This window comes from Emericellopsis atlantica (assembly GCF_019669845.1).
Source record: "Emericellopsis atlantica unplaced genomic scaffold F5Z01scaffold_12, whole genome shotgun sequence".
NCBI classification, from domain to species: domain Eukaryota; kingdom Fungi; phylum Ascomycota; class Sordariomycetes; order Hypocreales; family Bionectriaceae; genus Emericellopsis; species Emericellopsis atlantica.
This window is the reverse complement of record NW_025764714.1, coordinates 736,457-754,287: the sequence shown is the minus strand read 5'-3', so window position 1 is coordinate 754,287 and position 17,831 is coordinate 736,457. Positions and strand designations below refer to the sequence as shown.

Sequence of the window (17,831 nt, the reverse complement as noted above, 5' to 3'; positions counted from 1 at the left end):
GAGATTGCGTGTGGGGAAAGTACCTCAGCAACATGAATGCGCGTCACTTTCTTCTAGTGCGACGGAAAGAATGCAAGCTATGGGTGATATTTCGTGGCTTCGTTTGGCAAAGGGTACTCCGTAGAGTACACAACATACTAACAAGATTATGTCGCATAGGGTGTACGCGACACTTGTCGCGATATACGCCCTGCTTGCCGCATGACAAAGGCTACACTACACATATTTCCTGTATGACAACAGCATTACCCTAATCATCCCTCAGTAAGACCTTCCATTCTTATAAGAATCAGAGCTTTTTTCCAACGCGTCCGATGCAGTAACAAGGTCGGTGTGTCGGACGCCCATTTCATCCTACCGCTCGCACCATTCCAAGCAAACCACTGGAGCCCCGAGGGGGAGAGTTTGCAGGGTCCGGTGGGCGGCAGGGCATCATTTGGTTCACGCGGTTCTCATCATCTAAAAGCATTGTCAGCGGGATGGTCTCGTGAATGGCAAAGCCTTGCAAGAGGCGGGCAGGAATACTCACATTTTCTTGAATGGAAGGGATAGAGAGAGAAAAAAGAAGAAAACCTTTGGTGGGGCCGCGAAGCTGGAAGTTTTATGGTGGGTCGGTATTTCCTCGGCTCAGGCTGCTCTATGCGAAGCTTCACGCTTATTTCTTGAGAGCAAGCGAACCAAGCGGGTTCACAGAAAAGCGCGTCATGGGACTTCCGAGTTGTCGATGTGGCCTGGCGCTTCGTCGCTACGCCTGTCTAAGTTCAGCCCGGCACGTCGCTTCGCTGCAATGGCCGGCGAGAAGCTTCAGCAATTCCACCTCGAGGCGTAATGCAGGCGTTGCGCCGGAGAAGAAGGCTCAGTTAATGGACGCCTGGTCACAATGTAAGCGTTGTCTGAAACATTCAGGAGCTCACCAGACTGATGGACAGACCGAGAGCGAGTTCAACTGCCACTCGAGAACGGCGCCAACGGTCGATACGTGGGCTCAATAGGCAAGCGTCGCAAAATCAGCAAGCATCTTTCCTTTGCCGATCTGACGCTCCCCTCCGGCCAGGTGTACCAGCTGTGCGCAAAGCACGAGCACGACGCAGAGGCACACAACAAGTTCAAGAACGTCCTGGCGCATGCGCCCGTGCTAGTTACAGGCGACCTTGAACCCGCGAGCGAACCGGGCGCGAACCCGACTATCAACCTGCGAGACATTCAGACCTTGAACGATGCACCAAGCAACCTCGTTGTGACGCCGGAGACAGTCTTCCCGCCAGCAAAGAGGCACCTGCAGATGAAATTTCATCCGGAGATCCAGGCCAGACTACGATTTAGGTCGTGGCTCAAAGGGGTGTTGAACAATGAGCTTCTGAACAAGGGTTTCACCGAGGTCGAAACGCCGACGCTGTTCAAATCAACACCGGAAGGCGCTAGGGAGTTCTTGGTGCCAACGCGGCAAAAGGGTCTGGCATATGCGCTCACCCAGAGCCCACAGCAGTACAAGCAGATACTTGTCGCAAGCGGAATTGGACGATATATGCAATGGGCTCGTTGCTACCGCGACGAGGACTCGAGAGCCGACCGCCAGCCCGAATTCTCGCAGCTGGACATGGAGTGGGCTTTCGCAAAGGCAGAGCACGTGCAGAAGGATGTTGAGGATATTGTCCTGAAATCGATCAGACTTCTCCAGCCAGACAAAAGCTACCGAACTTTCCGTGATGGGGCACGGATACCAGTGTTGTCGAATTTGGAAACACAAGAGAATGGTGGACCGCCAGCGCACTCTTTTGCGAGGTTGACATTTGCCGAGGCCATTGAAATGTACGGTTCTGACAAGCCGGATCTACGTATACCTGGGCGGGTGAGTCCATTAATCGAAGGCCAGCGTGCTGAACTGACTAAACAGATCAACGCGATCCCGATCCCTGACTCTGCAAAGCACTTTGTCAGCATGATCACCCACCTTGAAGACCCCCTTGTAGAAGCCTTCAGCTTTTCTCTGAGCGAGGACCTCCCGCCATCTCAGGTTCAACGGCTAATTGTGGACTTCATGGACGGGCTTCCGAAAGAGTTTACAAAGAACCCACACGGAATGCCGCAGATTTTGATACATGATTCTAGCAAACCTCTGGGTGGTTTTTCCTCTATCGGCCACGACAACGAAAGCATCGTAAGTGCCGCGTCTAACGGGCAGGAGCTCAAAGACGGCGATATTGTCGTTCTCCAGGCCCGACCTGTCCAGAATGGCCAGTACACATCGTCTTCTACCAAAATTGGTGACCTCAGACGACTTCTTTGGTCACACCTCGTCGAGAACGAAGCCATGAGTCGGCCACCCCAGTTAGGCGAACCAGATTCGCTCAAGTTTGCGTGGATCACCGAGTTCCCAATGTTTCAACCTATCGAGTCTGACGAACCTTGGAAGGCCATCGACGCCCACGCTGGCATCGCAGCGTGCCATCACCCCTTCACAGCGCCTCTCGGCAAGGCCGATCTCGAGTGTCTCTTCACGGACCCATTGCAGTCCAAGAGCGCTGCCTATGATCTCGTTCTCAATGGAACAGAAGTAGGCGGGGGTAGCGAGCGTATACACATTGCGGCAATCCAGTCCTTTATCATGCGTGACATTCTCAGAATGTCGGACGAAAGAGTGGCAGACTTCAAGCATTTATTCGACGCCCTAGAGAGTGGCTGCCCGCCGCACGCTGGATTCGCGTTAGGCTTTGACCGGCTGTGTGCCCTGTTGACAGACACGAGTACGGTCAGAGATGTGATCGCCTTTCCCAAAGGCGGAAAGGGTGAAGACCCCTTTGTCAAAGCACCTGGAAAGGTGACCGAACAGCAGTTAAAGGAGTACGGCCTGAGATGGCGTGACTAATGTGTAAATGTATACTCTTGTATGTATATGTACAGTTCGTGTGTTAGCTGGAGGAATTAGAAGACTTTGCTGGCCTTGTGTCCTTCGCTGCCAAAATCTTCTTGATAACATGATGAGACACTCGTTCCATTAGACCCAATGGCTGACAACGTGAAGCGACCGCATCAAAGACCCCCAATGTTACATCCAGGATATTTTTGAAATGCTTGCCGAAGATTTGATGACATCGCCGTTGCGCATTCCCAGCTCCAGGGTAAGCTACGCAACAGTGACCAGCAGTGCGGATAGTCGCCGCGGGCAATTTGCGATATTGCGTACTGTGGTTGAACATTGCTGTCATCCCTATGTCTCAAGAATTTGGACCGGCGTGCACCCTATGTTTACACAGCATGTGATACTACTCGTCAAAGCCCACCACGTCGATTCATTATGATTCCCACACGATGCGCCCCGCCGAAAAAGCCGTGCGAGGCGTCGCCGCGTCACAGTCACAACAGCCTCCCCGCACGCGGGAAGCCGTGCAGTTCCCCGGCCTCTTCCCAACACGATTGCCGATACGACTTCACACAAAGCGGTCAAGAGCCGGCGGAGCTTCCTGTTCGTCCTCATGATGCGGCTTTCGGATGGATAAAGTGCCGGTGTGACGGGTGCCAAGTCCGTCAAAGGATGATTGGGGAGACGAGGTATACCCAGTCCACAAGCTTGACACGCCGTTGAGCTGGGGGTATAATTGGCGGCCAAACCACCAGCGCACTTCTGCGCCGCACGCGATTCCTTCTCCTTAACATCGCGCAAGCAAACCAACACGGGCATGATGAAGTCTATTCTGGCTTTCGCTGGCCTGATCAGTCTCGCAGGCGCAGCGACTTTCGAGTCGCCAGATGTCTACCCTTCACCTCAGGGTCGAGGCACCGGGGCGTGGTCATCGGCGTACGCATCCGCCGAAGCCATGGTCTCGCAGATGACGCTGGAGGAAAAGGTGAACATCACCATGGGTGTTGAATCACCCAACACTTGCGCAGGCATGACTGGTTCTGTCCCTCGTTTGCAGTATCCAGGTCTGTGCCTACACGACGCAGGGAACGGTGTTCGCGCGACCGACCTCGTTACGGCCTTCCCATCCGCTCTGCACGTGGGTGCCACCTGGGACCGGAACTTGACATGGCAGCGAGGCTGGTACATGGGCAAGGAGTTCAAAGCCAAGGGGGTCAATATCATTCTGGGCCCAAACGCCGGCCCATTAGGCCGTAGTCCGCTTGGCGGGAGGAACTGGGAAGGGTTCAGCGTCGACCCTTACCTGTCAGGCAAGCTCAATTATGAGACCATTGTCGCCCATCAGGAGGCGGGTGTCATGGCCAACATCAAGCACTTAGTCGGCAACGAGCAGGAGACCTACCGCCGACCGTACTTTGGCGTCGAGGCCGTGTCCTCCAATATTGACGACAAGACGATGCACGAGTTCTATCTCTGGCCCTTTGTCGACTCTGTCCACGCAGGCGTGGCATCGGTCATGTGCTCGTACCAGCGCGTCAACAGCACATACAGCTGTGAGAACAGCAAGGTGCTCAACGGACTGCTAAAGGAGGAGATGGACTTTCAGGGGTTCGTCATCTTGGACTGGAACGCGATCCACAATCTCAACAGTGCAAATGCTGGACTGGATATGGTGATGCCGCTGGGCGGCCACTTCGGGCAGAATCTCACGGATGCTGTGAACAACGGAACAGTTGGCGAAGAGAGACTCACTGATATGGCCACCAGAATTGTCGCCGCTTGGTATCTGGTAGGGCAGGAGGGCGATAACCTTCCTGCGCCTGGCATCGGCATGTCGAACTTGACGCTACCGCACGAGCAGGTCGAAGCTCGAGACCCTGCCAGCAAACCCAGCACATTGGAGACAGCCATTGCAGGCCACGTCCTTGTGAAGAACGAGAACGGCGCGCTGCCATTCCAAGAGCCCCCCAAGATGATCTCCGTCTTCGGGTACGACGCCACTGTCCCACCGACGAAGAATGTGGATAAGCTATTTGAGCTTGGATACACATCTTCACAGGAGATGGGCCCTGCCGAGCTAGGTACACAGCAGGTCTTTGACCAAGCTGCGAGAGGAGGTGCAATTACTACCGGAGGGCGGGCTGGTGCCAATGCGCCTCCATACATGCTTGATGTAGGTCGACAAACCTCTACCTCCACACCTTGCTGACCCCTTCCAGCCCCTGAGCGCCATCCAGTACAAGGCTCATGAGACGGATGCCTGGGTAAACTGGGACCTCTCGTCACCTCAGCCCCAGGTGAACGGTGCCTCCGATGTCTGCCTGGTCTTCATAAACGCCATCGCCACCGAGGGATGGGACCGCGCTGGCTTACACGACGATTTCTCAGATGGCATTGTGCTTTCGGTCGCCTCGCAATGCTCCAACACTATAGTCATAATTCACGCCGCAGGCACGAGGCTTGTCGATCAATGGATCGAGCATCCCAACGTCACAGCGACAGTCATTGCCCACTTGCCTGGCCAGGACAGCGGGCCTGCCTTGGTGAAGCTGCTCTACGGCGAGGTTGGGTTTTCCGGCAAGCTGCCCTACACAATCGCCAAGAACGAGAGCGACTATGGCGAGGTGCTGCACCCCTGCGGGCTGAAGTTCGAAGGCGACACTGATCCGCAGTGCGAGTTCAAAGAGGGCTCATACCTTGACTATCGCGCCTTTGACAAGCAGGGCATCGAGCCACGTTTCGAGTTTGGCTTTGGTTTGAGCTACACGACGTTCAGCTACTCGGATCTGAAAATCTCGGCCGTGGATATTTCATCGTCGACGGCTTGTAATGGAGACCACATGTGGGATACTGCTGCCGTGGTCACAGTCAACGTGGCCAATACGGGCGACCGTGAAGGACAAGAAGTCGTGCAGCTCTACCTCGCCATACCGAATTCGCCGCCTAAGCAGCTTCGTGGTTTTGAGAAAATTCGCTTGGAACCTGGCGAGCAGGCTACTGTTCGAATAGAGTTGGATAAGCGCGACTTTGCAGTGTGGGATGTCGTGAGCCAACAATGGGTCATACAGGAGGCCGAGTATGAGGTGTTTGTAGGAGCGAGTAGCAGGGATCTTCCATTGAGGGAGAAATTTGTAGTTGAGACCGGCGATATGACTGAGATGGAGATCTAGTCTGGGGACGGAACAAACCTTCGCGTCCTGTTCGCGCATTTGGCGATTGACACATGGTGAAAAGCCTGGTCCGCTTGTGCGGGCGATGTACCGGGTAGTCTGAATGCTTGTCACGATCGATAAGAATAATACCCCACTTTAAAGTTTATCACGACCGGACTTTTCCAAACCTCGTCCCTCCTGCCAACCAACTAATCCACCACCGCCAATTCCACCGAATCATCTGTACCATCCTCTCGACATTTGCCAGCAGTCGAGACTCAACAATCAGCCACAATGTCTTCCATGCGCAACGCCGTTCAACGGCGACCCCATCGCGAGCGTGCGCAGCCCCTCGAGCGACGTCGCCTCGGTCTCCTCGAAAAGCACAAGGTAGCACAAACGCTCGTCGTGTCCGAACGGCCAACTGACATTCCCTACAGGACTACTCCAAGCGTGCGAAAGACTACAACGAGAAGAAGAAGCAGCTCAAAAACCTCCGACAAAAGGCGTCCGAGCGCAACGAAGATGAATTCTACTTTGGCATGCTGTCGCGCCAGGGACCTGGACTACGGTTGAAAGAGGGCAAGAAATGGACGGGAAATGTCAAGGGCGACCGCGGCAACAAGACATTGGATCAGGAGACTGTCCGAAGCCTCAAGACCCAAGATCTGGCGTACGTGCGCACAATGCGGAACGTGGCCGCCAAGGAGGTGAAACGCCTAGAGGAGCAGCTTGTTCTCTCGCGAGGATATGGTCGATATGACGAAGACGACGAAAAAGAGGGCGCGGATGACGACGACGACAGCGAGTTTGACTTTGGCGCACCTCAGAAGAAGGCGCGCAAAATAGTCTTTTTCGACAACGAGGAGGAGATGGAAGAAGCAGTCGACCAGGCGGCTGAAGACGAAGATCTCGAATTGGGAGACGACGATGACAAGCCCAAAGAGGGGAAGAAGGCGGAAGAGGAAGCGCAAAGAGCCGATGCACTGTGGCGACTGAAACGGAGGTTGGCGAGCACGAAGAAGAAGCTCGAGATCCTGGAGCAGGCGGAGCAGGAACTTGATGAGACGCGGGCCAAAATGGCGAAGACCGCTACATCGGGCGGGACTACCAGGCGGGGGCAGAAACTCAAGGTGCGCGCCAGGAAGAGGTAGATGAGCACTTTTGGGGAAAGACGGTTGTGGCGGCTTGTTTGATCCTTTTGGCTGGATTGCCGTGTCCGATATAAGCCATAACATACCATGTTCTTCATCGTGATTCTATCCAAAACTTCGAGTGATATCGGCCAGGACGAAGGGAAACTCAGCATGAGATATGGGAAAGCGTGATCTAACACAAGTACCAAATGGTAGCATTACTTGGAGCCTACAGCAAGGCGTATTTGAAGTCGCGTGGTGAATATGCTAAATATCAAAGAGACAGGCCGACTACGAAGTTTGGAATTTCGAACGGATAGGCGAGCCTCATAAAATCGTAACAACGAGACTCCGCTGAAGTGTTGCAGCAACTCCTGACAACAATGGCCTTGGACTGACGGAACGACGCGTCCGTTGACGGATGCTGCGCGGTCTAGAATCACACCATCGTAACGACCGATGAAATCACGTAGTCACCAAGAGAGATCTGTCCGTTCCCAAAGTCATAATCATAGTCATTTCCATACCCATTATCCCTAGATCCAGCTAGTATTTACTCCCGACCAACCGATAACACGGTGTAAACATAAACTTCAAACACTTGAACAAAATCGTCAACACCCAAATAAACGCCTTGAAGAGCCCCTTGACGATCTTGAGTGGCGCCCTGATCACGAAAGGCAGCTTGTCGATGCCCTCCCTCACTTTGACCTTGTTCTTGCTCTCCTTGCGGACACTGTCGTCCTGACTCTCGAGGTCAATCTCAAACGCCTCCATCTGTGGCTTCTTGCTCCCAAATAAGGACTTCTTGTCCTTCTTATGCGCGGGCGGGGGTGCGCCGATCAGGGCTGCAGGCGGCGACAACGAGGGTGGGGGCTCAAAGGGCTCAATGGGCGCTGGCTGGTTCTTCTCGTCCGCGTTGGCGACGAGCATCAACGCTGTGATGGCGACGTCGACAACGTAGAAGGCCTCAATCTTGCTGGCCAAGCCCGTGTCCACCTCGATCCAGCCACCGCCGGTGCCATCTCTGGTCAGCTTGGCCAGGTGCTTGGGCGATTCGTGGTGCTCAAGTGTGTACTCGACCCTCGACCACGCAGGCGACCTCTCAATGGTGACGCAGAACGGCGTCGCCAGGGCTGGGTGGACGAGGAAGTAGCTGTCTGAATCGTCGTCCCACACCAACCGCCCGCATTCTCTCTCCGCCATCATCTGCGCCTGAGGATCATTGGCCTTTTCTAGCGCCATCTTTGTCGCCGGTGTGGGCATCAAGACGGCCACAAGCCCATCTTCTGGCCTGTGGCGACGAGTCTCCTCCTCCAAGGTTGTGGTCAGAGCTTCTTGCCAGTGTTTCCCATCAGTCATCCTAGAGGAGAGACTGCCCGGATCACTGCCCCCCGTGGCAGCGAGCGCGCCCAGAATCGACGGTGACGACGAAGACGCTGCCTCGGCCGCTGGGTCCTTGTACGGCTTAGTCGGATCGTGTCGCATCACCGTGACACGCGCAGAGGCTGATGTAGGATCGAGTCGGATGTTGTAGAAAGGTTGCGACGACGAAGACAGCGTGTAGACGGGTGCATCCTTCTCCTGGGTCAGCTTCATGCAGTACACTCGCCCCTCGGACGACGACGCCTGCCATCCGTTGGCGACTTTCCAGAAACTCCTGAGCTGCTCGGTCGAGCTGGTCTTTGGCACGACGGGTGGCTCGCTTGGCCGGGGTTGCGCCCAACGATGGGGAGCGGGCTCGCCACCCCGCGGCGAATGAGCGAGGTTGTGGACGCTGCCATCTTCGTCTGGATGCGGGTCGCGCCAGGACTGACGGCTGATGACGGCTCGGGGGATCTGGGTTGGACTTTTCGCCGTGGGCGCATAGTCTTGTTGACCAAGAGGCACATTGGGATTGTATGTTGGGAAGATGGAACGCAGTGGCTGGGCGTTTGTCGCATCACCTCCGTCGTCCAGGGGCAGCTTCGAGATCGAACTGCGCTGCTGGTGCTGAACTGGTTGTGGTAGCAGATTAGGTTCAGCCCTTTGGGTCAGAGCCCCATCGAATTGCAAAGGTGTCTCCTGCCGCCGGTGTTGTCGTGACGGCGACTGCCCTGGCTCTGGGATATGCTGTTGCGGTGTCTGAGCACGCACGCTCTGGGGAGTTGGCGCCCTGCGCTCTCGAGATCCAGATCGGCGGCCTGAGGGTGTCACATTGCGATGAACTGGTGGTGGTCGCGAGCTGTTGGGGCTAGGAAAGAGCGACAAACTGCCTGGTGCTGGTGAAGACATGATGGTGCTTGTAGTTGAATGGGTATCAATGTTGAGGCTATCGCTGCATGGTCGTGGTCGTCGTCTTCTTCGTGTTGGTCGTGGTCGTCCTTATGGCTGTCGTCGTGGTACCAGCCTCGAATGCAGCAGAAACGGAACCCAAATGAGTGTATCGGTCCATCAAGGGCAGACACACGGGAGATATAGCACCCATCTTGTTGAAAGCCATCCAAAGGCGCTTCCCGCTGCGATTTGGCGGGGAGGATGCCCACGATGGCCCAAAAATAGACCCATCTTCCCAGGGGTCTTAGGGGCGGGCCCAATCAATGGACGCATCACACTGCAGGTGTCGTTAAGCGCCCGACGCAGAGGCGCCGCCTTGTCGAATGAGGGAGCAACCCTCTCTTCGAGCGTGCAGTCGGGGCGCTTAATTAGTCGGGCGATCTTTTGGACGCTCAAGTGCCATGAGCCGGTGTTTTTGGTCGCGAACCTTTGTCAGCGACTAAGTATTCGGTTGCTGTTGGTCGCACCGTCACGTCGAAATGCCCGCCGCGGCCTAGAGGAACGCCATGCTGTCTTGCCTTGAGATAAGATATCTTCCTAGTTGTACAAGAGTCCCATATGGTACAGGTATATATAATATGAGTCCAAACGCCGTCCAATGCATCGCGGGTCTCCCTGCCCTCGTTCGTACATCATTTCTTCTCTCTGTCCCTGGCGGCCATGCCACCGACTCGCTCCACCTGTCGCTCCATCTCCTTTTGCCTCGATAGTCGCACGTCGTCAGGCAGTCCCCACCATTCTCTCATAAAGTCTTCTTGCGCCGCTGCCATCTTCTGCTTGCGCTCCCGTGCGCGTTGTCGCTCGAGGCGCATGTTGAACCATTCTTCTCGGGCAAGGTCGTGCTCTTCTTGGGTCGCGTGGCGGGTCATGCAGCCGTTCATGGCGCGATGCTCAGCTCGGCAGGCAAACGACACGGTGAATGTGCGGCCAAGGGCGCAGGCAGCGAAGGCTTGTTCAGTTAGCAGGTGTCACTGTAGAGCAGAGATGGGCTGAGGCCATTGCGATCATAGCAACGCCTCGGCGGGGTCCCTCACCCTTAATCTCGTCGTTGCAGTTCTTTCGTACGCGCGCATAGAAGATATCCCGTACCTGCGCTTCTTGCGAGGCCGACAGTGGTAGCGGGTTGCGCGAGGGAACACCGAGGTGCTCTGTGGGAGCGACTGGTTCGTCTGCGGCCATGGCGGCCATGCGCGAAGTACTTGTGTGTGATGTGAAAGCCGGAAGACGGTCCCCAACTACCGCATTGATGCCTGGTTCGGACGAAGCGTCGTGATGAAGCCGTGGCGGTACAAATCGTGACGAGCAGCATCGGAGCTTCCAGCTCGGATGGAATGAGTGAAGATCTGACCGCCTGCCGTTTATGGAGAGCACCTGGGCAGAACGCGCAGCGCTCCGAGTCCAAGTATTTCTGGAGACGCAGCTCATCACCATCATCATCACCATCACAAGTCCCTGGCATTTTGCATCCTGGTCGTACTTGACGCACTTTGGAAAATCTCCATGAGATGTTCAAAATTCATATGTTAAATCTGATTACGCTGATATAGACACAGAAGCTACCCGTGGCGACACACCCCCCCTGCCAATTCCCCGCTAAACTTGCCCAACCCAACATCACACCTTATGACCGTGCCTAATGCTGCTGGGCTGGCGGGGGCGAGGCCGGAGGAGGCGACGGCATCTCGTAATGCTGCCCGTGCTGTCCACCTTCCAGTTCGTTGGCAGGAGTGTAATTCTGAGGAGGAGACTGCTGCGGATACCCGGGTTGCTGCTGGCCTGAAGGCGGCGGGTATTGCTGGTACTGTCCATACGGCTGTTGTTGCTGGCCATGCAGCTCATGTGTCGGCGGCTGGTACGGTCCTTGCGGTTGTTGCGGTGGCGGGCTGACGGCCTGCGAACTCAAGGAGGGCTGATATGCCTGCTGGGCGTACTGTTCGTGTTGCGGCTGCATCCCAGGCTGAGGCTGATAGTATCCCGCGGGCTGTTGTTGAGGGTACTGGGCCTGCGGCTGGAGTGGCGACTGGACGATCTTCTCTGGCTGGCCCGCCGGGTGCATGTGCGGCTGGCTCTCCATCTGGTGCTCGTTGGTGGTGCCAGTGCTGAACAGGAACCGGCCCTCTTTGCGACCACGGAAGAACATGACCATGGTCCACGCAAAGGTCGCAATGAAAAGCAGCCACATGAGGGCGCCGAGGCCAGCGATGGCAGCCAGCATAGCCGCGCCACTCTTGAAGAGGAGGACGTTGTCGTCCCTCCTGGTGAGGCAGGTCTTGCTGTCCAGGAAGCTGCCGTTGTCGAAGCATCCATACGTCTGGACTCTCACGACGTACCGAGCACGCTCTGCGGCGACGGCGGCAAATGTTGCGAGCCACATGATCACCATGAAGCCTTCCAGGGCCAGGACGGCGATGATGTGGTAGGCCTTGTGCAGCGCAGGGAGCTTTTCGGTGAGGACGACGTAAGCAACGACGACCCAGGTGATGAGGGACTAATTAAGGTAAGTCTCCAGAGCCAAGCTCGCTCAGGGAGTGCACCTACAATCGCCAGCGCGAGGCCCTCTTCGTCAAGGTAGGCATCGTGCATGAGACGACCTGCCAGGGCGACAATGATCAGAGAGATGAGGATTTGGAAGCCACGAATGACAAGCATCCAGAGGGGCGTCTTGAGAACATGGGCATGCGCGCCATCCTCGGTGTGTTCATGCTCAGTCGACATCTTGTTCGCTACGGGTTATACATACGTGTGTACAGTGTCAAGGGCAGGCGGTTGCTGCGCTCACAAAGCTGGGCATCAAGAGCTCTTAATACAAAATCGAGCGACAGGGCCCGCATGCTGCTGGGGGGTCACAAGGCAGACTGGCCACCGTCCTGTGCGCCAGATTCGATGAGTGAATGGCTGATCCTGTTCAGCCGCACCGGCATTGGCGCACCTAATTAGTGTCCTGCGATGCCGGGCGTGCTCTGGCTCTCGCTCGGGACCTTGGGAGCTTACGAGGCACAATCACCGCACGGGAAAAGGCCCGCCAAGAGCTGCAGGGCTGGCGCAGATGGGCCCAGTCTGGGAGGACAATTATTAAGCTTTTAGGTTCCGCATGGTGATGGTGGTCTGGGTAGATGTCGCTCTACGTAATAGTATACTGTTGATTTCGAAACCGTCAGCCCTGTCCACTGTCACTTGTCCATGCTCAGCTCTGGCAAGATAAAACTCGTTCACCGTAATTACCTCTGTATTCGGCAGAAGATGCCGAATGAATCTTCAGCTCGAGAACGGAGAAGCAACCAGCAAGCCACCGCCAGCCCACGACGCAGCGTGCCGCCCAGGAGGACTGGACCCCCGATAGAACTGCGGAATCGGCCACCCCTGTAGGGCGGAATCGTGAAGCGAGTTTTCCCCAATCCTACCAATCGAGACTTGGCTCTGTCGATCAGCAAGCTTATTTTATGCAGAGGGTGCATGTTACGAATCGCCCTGTACAAGTATTAATTGCCGCTTGTGATTCTTCATTTCAGGTGTACGGAGATACAGACTGAATCCGCATTCGGCCGAATGCCTGTTTTCTTCATTATTATGGACCGTGCCTAGTTAGATCTTCTCGTTGGGCCCAGCGATGAGCACCTTGATGGCCTCGCCCTCCTTGACCTTCTTAAACGCCTCCTCCGCCTTTTCGAAAGCCACCGTTGCCGTGACCAGTTTCTTCACGTCCACCTTGCCCGTGGCGACCAGCTCGACGGCCAGCTGGTAGTCACCAGCACCGTAGCGGAAGGAGCCCTTGGCGGTGACCTCCTTGAGGCACAGGGCCATGATGGGAAAGTTGATGTCCGGCTTGCCCATGCCACCCTGGACGTAGGTGCCGCCCATGCGGACGGTGTGCAGCGAGGTCTGGATGGAAGGCTCCGCGCCCGAGGCGTCAATGACGGCGTCGACGCCGCGCGGGAGGCCGACGAGATCGAGGATGTTCTTGGCGTTCTCCTCGGGCGACACACGCTGGGACGAGTAGGTGTGCGTGGCGGCAAAGCCCTTGGCAAAGTCGAGCTTGGACTGGACAATGTCGACGCTGACAATCTTGGAGGCGCCGTAGGCCTTGGCCACGGCAGCGCACAGCAGGCCAACGGGGCCGGCGCCCATGACGACGACGGACTGGCCGGGTGTGATGGTCGCCTGTTTCACAATGTGGACGGCGACGGCGAGGGGCTCGATGAGGGCACCCTCTTGCAGGCTGACATTGTCGGGCAGCTTGTAGCAAAAGTCGGCGGGGGCGGACCAGATGCCGGTCAGGGTGCCGTCGTAGGGCGGCGTGGCAGCAAAGGCCATCTCCGGGCACAGGTTGTAGTGTCCCGCGCGGCAGTCGTGGCACCGCCTGCATGGGTAGCCGGGCTCAATGGCGACCCTGTCACCGACCTTGAGGCTGGACACGCCCTCGCCCGCTTCAATCACGGTACCGGACGACTCGTGGCCCAGGACCATGGGGTCCTTGACGAAAAAGTGCCCAATGGCGCCATGGAGGTAGTAGTGGATGTCGGAGCCGCAGATGCCGGTGTAGTTGACGGCGACGAGCACATCGTGTGGTGAGGAGAGGGTGGGCTTGGGACGTTCGGAAAAGGTCACCTCGTTGGGCTTGTTGAGAATGAAGGAGAGGTTCTGCCGACGTCAACATGTTTTCTCTGCGAGTGAATGAGAGCGCTTACGCTGAGATCATCCTTCTTGGGAGCCGCCATTGTAACTAACTGGCTTAAGTTGAGGCTGGTGAGTTGGGAGACTGAGGGGCTGCCGTCGCGGGGTTTGGCTGGTTCGTTGTCTGTCTCAGCGAGCAGTGTATGACGCAGAGGAGAAGATGGCAATGAGGAAGCAGGAGAGAAGAGAGATTCGCGAGAAATGGATTAGAAGAAAATGAGAGGGTTTTGAGCGCGCAAGACTGAATTATCGACCCGACAAACTTCTCCCGCGCCTCTTACATGCGACCTGCCCCGCGATGTTCTCTCGACCGGTGGTGGGATTCAAACGTCACAATGAGAGAAGTGGGGATGCGCTCTAGCAAGTGATACCTGTTCGCCCCCCAGGCTCAGCGGGTCTCTCACGTACCTGCGATGCTTGGGCTTGGGCATTTAACTACGGTCATAAAGAGGCGCTCGGGGTCCATCAAGCCAGCCCTTTTGCTGGAATAGCGCGTGCCATTTAGCCAGCTCTTTAACCGGTCCAATCATGCCGCTGGAATTGGCGGTCGGCTGGACCCGTCGCGTGTGCTGGCGACGCTACAATTGGGGCGCGTTGAATGTGGGCGCAAGACGCTTCTGAGGTCTGGAGCTGAAGGGTCACGAGAAGGAGGGATTCTCCAAAATCATCCATCCGTTGGGCTTTCGGGCTCGGAGCGGTAATAGTTAGCAAATGTTCTCTCTAGGTTAAGTAGTAAAGCTTCTGCTCCCATCTTGCGCGTGGTCAAGCTGGGCGGCCGCCGTCCAGGAACAGTCAGCTAGCTACCCGGTAGTCGCTCTCTGCCGCGTTGGATCGTGGAGCTGCATTTCGGCTGCTTGACCGTCGAGGACGAACAGTGTCAAAAGCGCAACAGCTTTCACGAAACACAGATATCTTCAAGATACCCGATACCGATATCTTGAGGTGCGGGGTCGCTTCTTCGCATGCATGCAGTCAACTCTCAAACGCGTCGCAGACGAACCACGCACTGGTGCGACAACCTCGTGATCACGTCCGGCCCTCCATCCATCCACGATCCGTCCAGCTCGGGGTTGGAGATACCCGACTTGGATTTTACACACCAACGTCGGCCGCCGCCCTTGAAAAGTGGGTCGATGCGACGGGCAAACGGCCGACCGGCTGGCTAGCTGGCTGGTTCATGGCTAGGATGAATTTGATGGTCTCAATCTGACGAGGCCTCGTGCACCAGCGTCCGCTTCTGCCGTCGACAAGCCAAGCGTGCCAACTTGCCCCCTTCACTGCAAGTTCGTTGCACCCCAACTGCACTCAGAATGGTATCACCACCGCCGAAGCGCGACATGAAGGTCCTGTCCCTGGGGCTGCCACGGACAGGATCGACGTCTATGGCCGAGGCGCTCACAATCCTTGGCTACAAGGACGTCCATCACACCTCAAAGTACATCAACCGCCTCAACGACTGGGTCCTGCTCTCCGCCGCGGCCGACGCCACGTTCCCGTGCCTGCCAACCTACACCGGCAAGCCGTGGACGCGCGAGGACTGGGACCAGCTTTATGGGAGCCACGAGGCCTGCACCGACGCCGCAAGCATGTTCGGCCCGGAGCTGATAGCGGCCTATCCGGACGCCAAGGTCATCCTAGTGCATAGGGACTTTGACAAGTGGCACAAGAGCGTCTTTGGGAGTCTTGTGCCGACCGTGTGGGGACCCATGTCCAACTTTTCTCTTAAATACATTGAGCCGCTCGTCGGATTCCACGGGGGCACTGCGACTCGCAAAGTCATTCTGGGCCTCTTTGACAGCAGGACGCCAGAGGAGGCAGAGCAGAGGTCACGCGAGGCGTATGATCGGCATGCGAGGAGGATACGCGAGGCGGTGCCCAAGGAGATGCTGTTGGAATACCGGATGGGACAGGGCTGGGGACCGCTGTGCGAGTTCCTTGGGAAAGACGTGCCTGATCAGGACTTTCCGTGGTTGAATGAGGCGGCCATGCTGGGGAAGATTGCAATGGACATCACCATTACGAACGCGACCAAGGCTTTGGTGATCATGCTGCCGTGGATGGTCGCTGCGGGTGCTGTTGCTGCTGGGACGTGGTACTGGCTGAGATGAGGCGTGGGACACAGATTCACAACACAAAGGTTACGTGTGCATTCCTATGGTATCCCAATCGGATGGCCTATAGGCTCCGCCAGCGTCGTTGGGAGCACCGAGCTCAGATCACACAAGGAGGCCTATGATGTAAGATGCTGATGAAGTTGTCCATCGCTCCATGGCTCCTCCTGGGCAAGGGAATATCGCGCAGAAGCGCCGGCTCTAGACTTGATAGCACTGGGGCAATTGACTCCCATGCTGGAGAAGTTGGGTACGCTAAATTTTATGGTTATTTGCACCCCTCGAGGCCCAGCTTGCTACGTATGACAAATCGTCTACTCTGGAACAATGGAAGAAACGCGCCTTGCAAGATCAAACAGGACCCTGGATAAGCTCCGGGTACGGAGGTAGAGAAACTGATCACCCAGCCAGTTTGTATCGACAGGCTGCCATTAGCCTCGAAGCTTAGCAGTCTGTTCAGCGAACCAAAACGTCATTGCCCCACGTGGAGCACTGCCAGTGCAGTGCATTGCCTGCTTCTTCCCCGCCAAAGTGCCAATGACGCAGCGGCGGCGTCCACATATCCACGACGCAATCACCACCATCTTCACGCATCTCGGGGTAAACCAGCCGTGATTGAAAAGCTTGATGGTCGACGACCGCACACAGCCCGCATATTGCAGTGGCGGACCTGGGGACACAAGGTACCCACTATGACGAGGCATGAGGTAGCTACGTAGTACTAGGGCACTACCACCTGGTCCTGTACGTTAGAGGACCCTGATCTCTTGGCTATATAGTCTTCCCACTTGCCGGAAGTCTTAGCCTTTGGAACATCATCTTCACACCATCTTTGATTTTCCCATCTTGCAAACCATAACTCCCAAGAAAAACACATCTCCAAGAAATCAACCCAAGACAACACACCATGTCGTCCCTCATCAACAAGGCCAAGGACGCCCTCAGCGGTCACAAGGAGCACAACAACACGACCACCACCTCCTCCGCCACTCACCACCACGAGAATGTGCCCGCCAACACCACCCACAACACCACAGGCAACCTGTACTCCACCACCAACACAGCCGCTGCCCCCACTGGCGACGCCCACAACCTCGTTGGCGGCTCCAACAACCCCATGGGCACCTATACCGAGCCAACCCACGATCCCCGCGGCGCAAACGCCCACTCGCACGTCACTGACGACGACGCCAGAGCCCGCAACCACAACGCCCTCGGCCGCGAGCCCATGCCCACAGAGACCACCAAGTCTGGCCCGGTCCACCACAACGAGGCGCTCAACAAGCTCGACCCGCGCGTCCACAAACACCAACACACTGCCACCACCGGTACGGGCGTCGCAAGCGGTCACCGGCCCTCCGACCCCAGGAATGCGGCCCATGTGCCTCCCAGCGTGTTGAAGGAGCATGTTGGCGAGCCTACAGTGGAGCACGACTACCCCGAAGACTCTACACACAAGAGGCATTCGGTCAGCCACCAGGAGCAGCATCTCATGAAGTAGAGGATTGTATGATAGTGGCCAAAGTTAATTGTAATGAGCAATGATGAATCCATATGAGAGATGCTTTGAGTGTGGTATGACGTG

At 56.4% G+C, this 17,831-nt stretch overlaps 9 protein-coding genes across 9 annotated transcripts; 5 read left to right on the top strand and 4 right to left on the bottom strand.

Annotated features, from left to right (window-relative positions):
* The first annotated feature begins 661 nt into the window (after positions 1-661).
* On the top strand, positions 662-3,217 carry F5Z01DRAFT_723364 (tRNA synthetases class II-domain-containing protein). The gene is made up of 2 exons (XM_046266612.1): positions 662-882; positions 930-3,217. The coding sequence occupies exons 1-2, from the start codon at positions 705-707 to the stop codon at positions 2,864-2,866; spliced, it is 2,115 nt and encodes a 704-aa protein (XP_046118773.1). The 5' UTR covers positions 662-704; the 3' UTR covers positions 2,867-3,217.
* Positions 3,218-3,680: 463 nt separating this feature from the next.
* F5Z01DRAFT_621557 (Cel3e-like protein) lies at positions 3,681-6,030 on the top strand (the record flags this gene model as incomplete). Its single annotated transcript, XM_046261216.1, has 2 exons — positions 3,681-5,033; positions 5,080-6,030. 2 exons carry the CDS (start codon positions 3,681-3,683, stop codon positions 6,028-6,030), a joined length of 2,304 nt encoding a protein of 767 aa, XP_046118772.1.
* Positions 6,031-6,199: 169 nt separating this feature from the next.
* F5Z01DRAFT_98869 (small-subunit processome) lies at positions 6,200-7,599 on the top strand. Its single transcript, XM_046267266.1, has 2 exons — positions 6,200-6,402; positions 6,453-7,599. The coding sequence occupies exons 1-2, from the start codon at positions 6,307-6,309 to the stop codon at positions 7,164-7,166; spliced, it is 810 nt and encodes a 269-aa protein (XP_046118771.1). The 5' UTR covers positions 6,200-6,306; the 3' UTR covers positions 7,167-7,599.
* A 95-nt stretch (positions 7,600-7,694) lies between these two features.
* On the bottom strand, positions 7,695-9,422 carry F5Z01DRAFT_621852 (uncharacterized protein; the record flags this gene model as incomplete). The annotated part of the gene is made up of 1 exon (XM_046261226.1): positions 7,695-9,422. One exon carries the CDS (start codon positions 9,420-9,422, stop codon positions 7,695-7,697), a length of 1,728 nt encoding a protein of 575 aa, XP_046118770.1.
* Positions 9,423-10,096: 674 nt separating this feature from the next.
* F5Z01DRAFT_673991 (cytochrome c oxidase biogenesis protein Cmc1 like-domain-containing protein) lies at positions 10,097-10,643 on the bottom strand (the record flags this gene model as incomplete). Its single annotated transcript, XM_046264998.1, has 2 exons — positions 10,097-10,413; positions 10,499-10,643. 2 exons carry the CDS (start codon positions 10,641-10,643, stop codon positions 10,097-10,099), a joined length of 462 nt encoding a protein of 153 aa, XP_046118769.1.
* Positions 10,644-11,097: 454 nt separating this feature from the next.
* F5Z01DRAFT_686809 (G-protein coupled receptor protein) lies at positions 11,098-12,606 on the bottom strand (the record flags this gene model as incomplete). The annotated part of the gene is made up of 2 exons (XM_046265991.1): positions 12,003-12,606; positions 11,098-11,952 (listed from the first exon to the last, which is right to left on the bottom strand). The coding sequence occupies exons 1-2, from the start codon at positions 12,177-12,179 to the stop codon at positions 11,098-11,100; spliced, it is 1,032 nt and encodes a 343-aa protein (XP_046118768.1). The 5' UTR covers positions 12,180-12,606.
* A 253-nt stretch (positions 12,607-12,859) lies between these two features.
* Positions 12,860-14,413, bottom strand: F5Z01DRAFT_98647 (xylitol dehydrogenase). The gene is made up of 2 exons (XM_046267264.1): positions 14,150-14,413; positions 12,860-14,102 (listed from the first exon to the last, which is right to left on the bottom strand). The coding sequence occupies exons 1-2, from the start codon at positions 14,177-14,179 to the stop codon at positions 13,047-13,049; spliced, it is 1,086 nt and encodes a 361-aa protein (XP_046118767.1). The 5' UTR covers positions 14,180-14,413; the 3' UTR covers positions 12,860-13,046.
* Positions 14,414-15,445: 1,032 nt separating this feature from the next.
* Positions 15,446-16,243, top strand: F5Z01DRAFT_621432 (P-loop containing nucleoside triphosphate hydrolase protein; the record flags this gene model as incomplete). The annotated part of the gene is made up of 1 exon (XM_046261205.1): positions 15,446-16,243. One exon carries the CDS (start codon positions 15,446-15,448, stop codon positions 16,241-16,243), a length of 798 nt encoding a protein of 265 aa, XP_046118766.1.
* Positions 16,244-17,153: 910 nt separating this feature from the next.
* On the top strand, positions 17,154-17,747 carry F5Z01DRAFT_673987 (uncharacterized protein; the record flags this gene model as incomplete). Its single annotated transcript, XM_046264997.1, has 1 exon — positions 17,154-17,747. The coding sequence occupies one exon, from the start codon at positions 17,154-17,156 to the stop codon at positions 17,745-17,747; it is 594 nt and encodes a 197-aa protein (XP_046118765.1).
* Positions 17,748-17,831: the final 84 nt, after the last annotated feature.

Bases quoted from the DNA above. Each gene is read 5' to 3' on its own strand.
- F5Z01DRAFT_723364 (XM_046266612.1), top strand. From the start codon at position 705: ATGGGACTTCCGAGTTGTCGATGTGGCCTGGCGCTTCGTCGCTACGCC. The intron at 883-929 runs GTAAGCGTTGTC...ACTGATGGACAG, and splicing joins AATGGACGCCTGGTCACAAT to ACCGAGAGCGAGTTCAACTG.
- F5Z01DRAFT_98869 (XM_046267266.1), top strand. From the start codon at position 6,307: ATGTCTTCCATGCGCAACGCCGTTCAACGGCGACCCCATCGCGAGCGT. The intron at 6,403-6,452 runs GTAGCACAAACG...CATTCCCTACAG, and splicing joins GTCTCCTCGAAAAGCACAAG to GACTACTCCAAGCGTGCGAA.
- F5Z01DRAFT_98647 (XM_046267264.1), bottom strand. From the start codon at position 14,179: ATGGCGGCTCCCAAGAAGGATGATCTCAGC. The intron at 14,103-14,149 runs GTAAGCGCTCTC...TGACGTCGGCAG, and splicing joins CCAAGAAGGATGATCTCAGC to AACCTCTCCTTCATTCTCAA.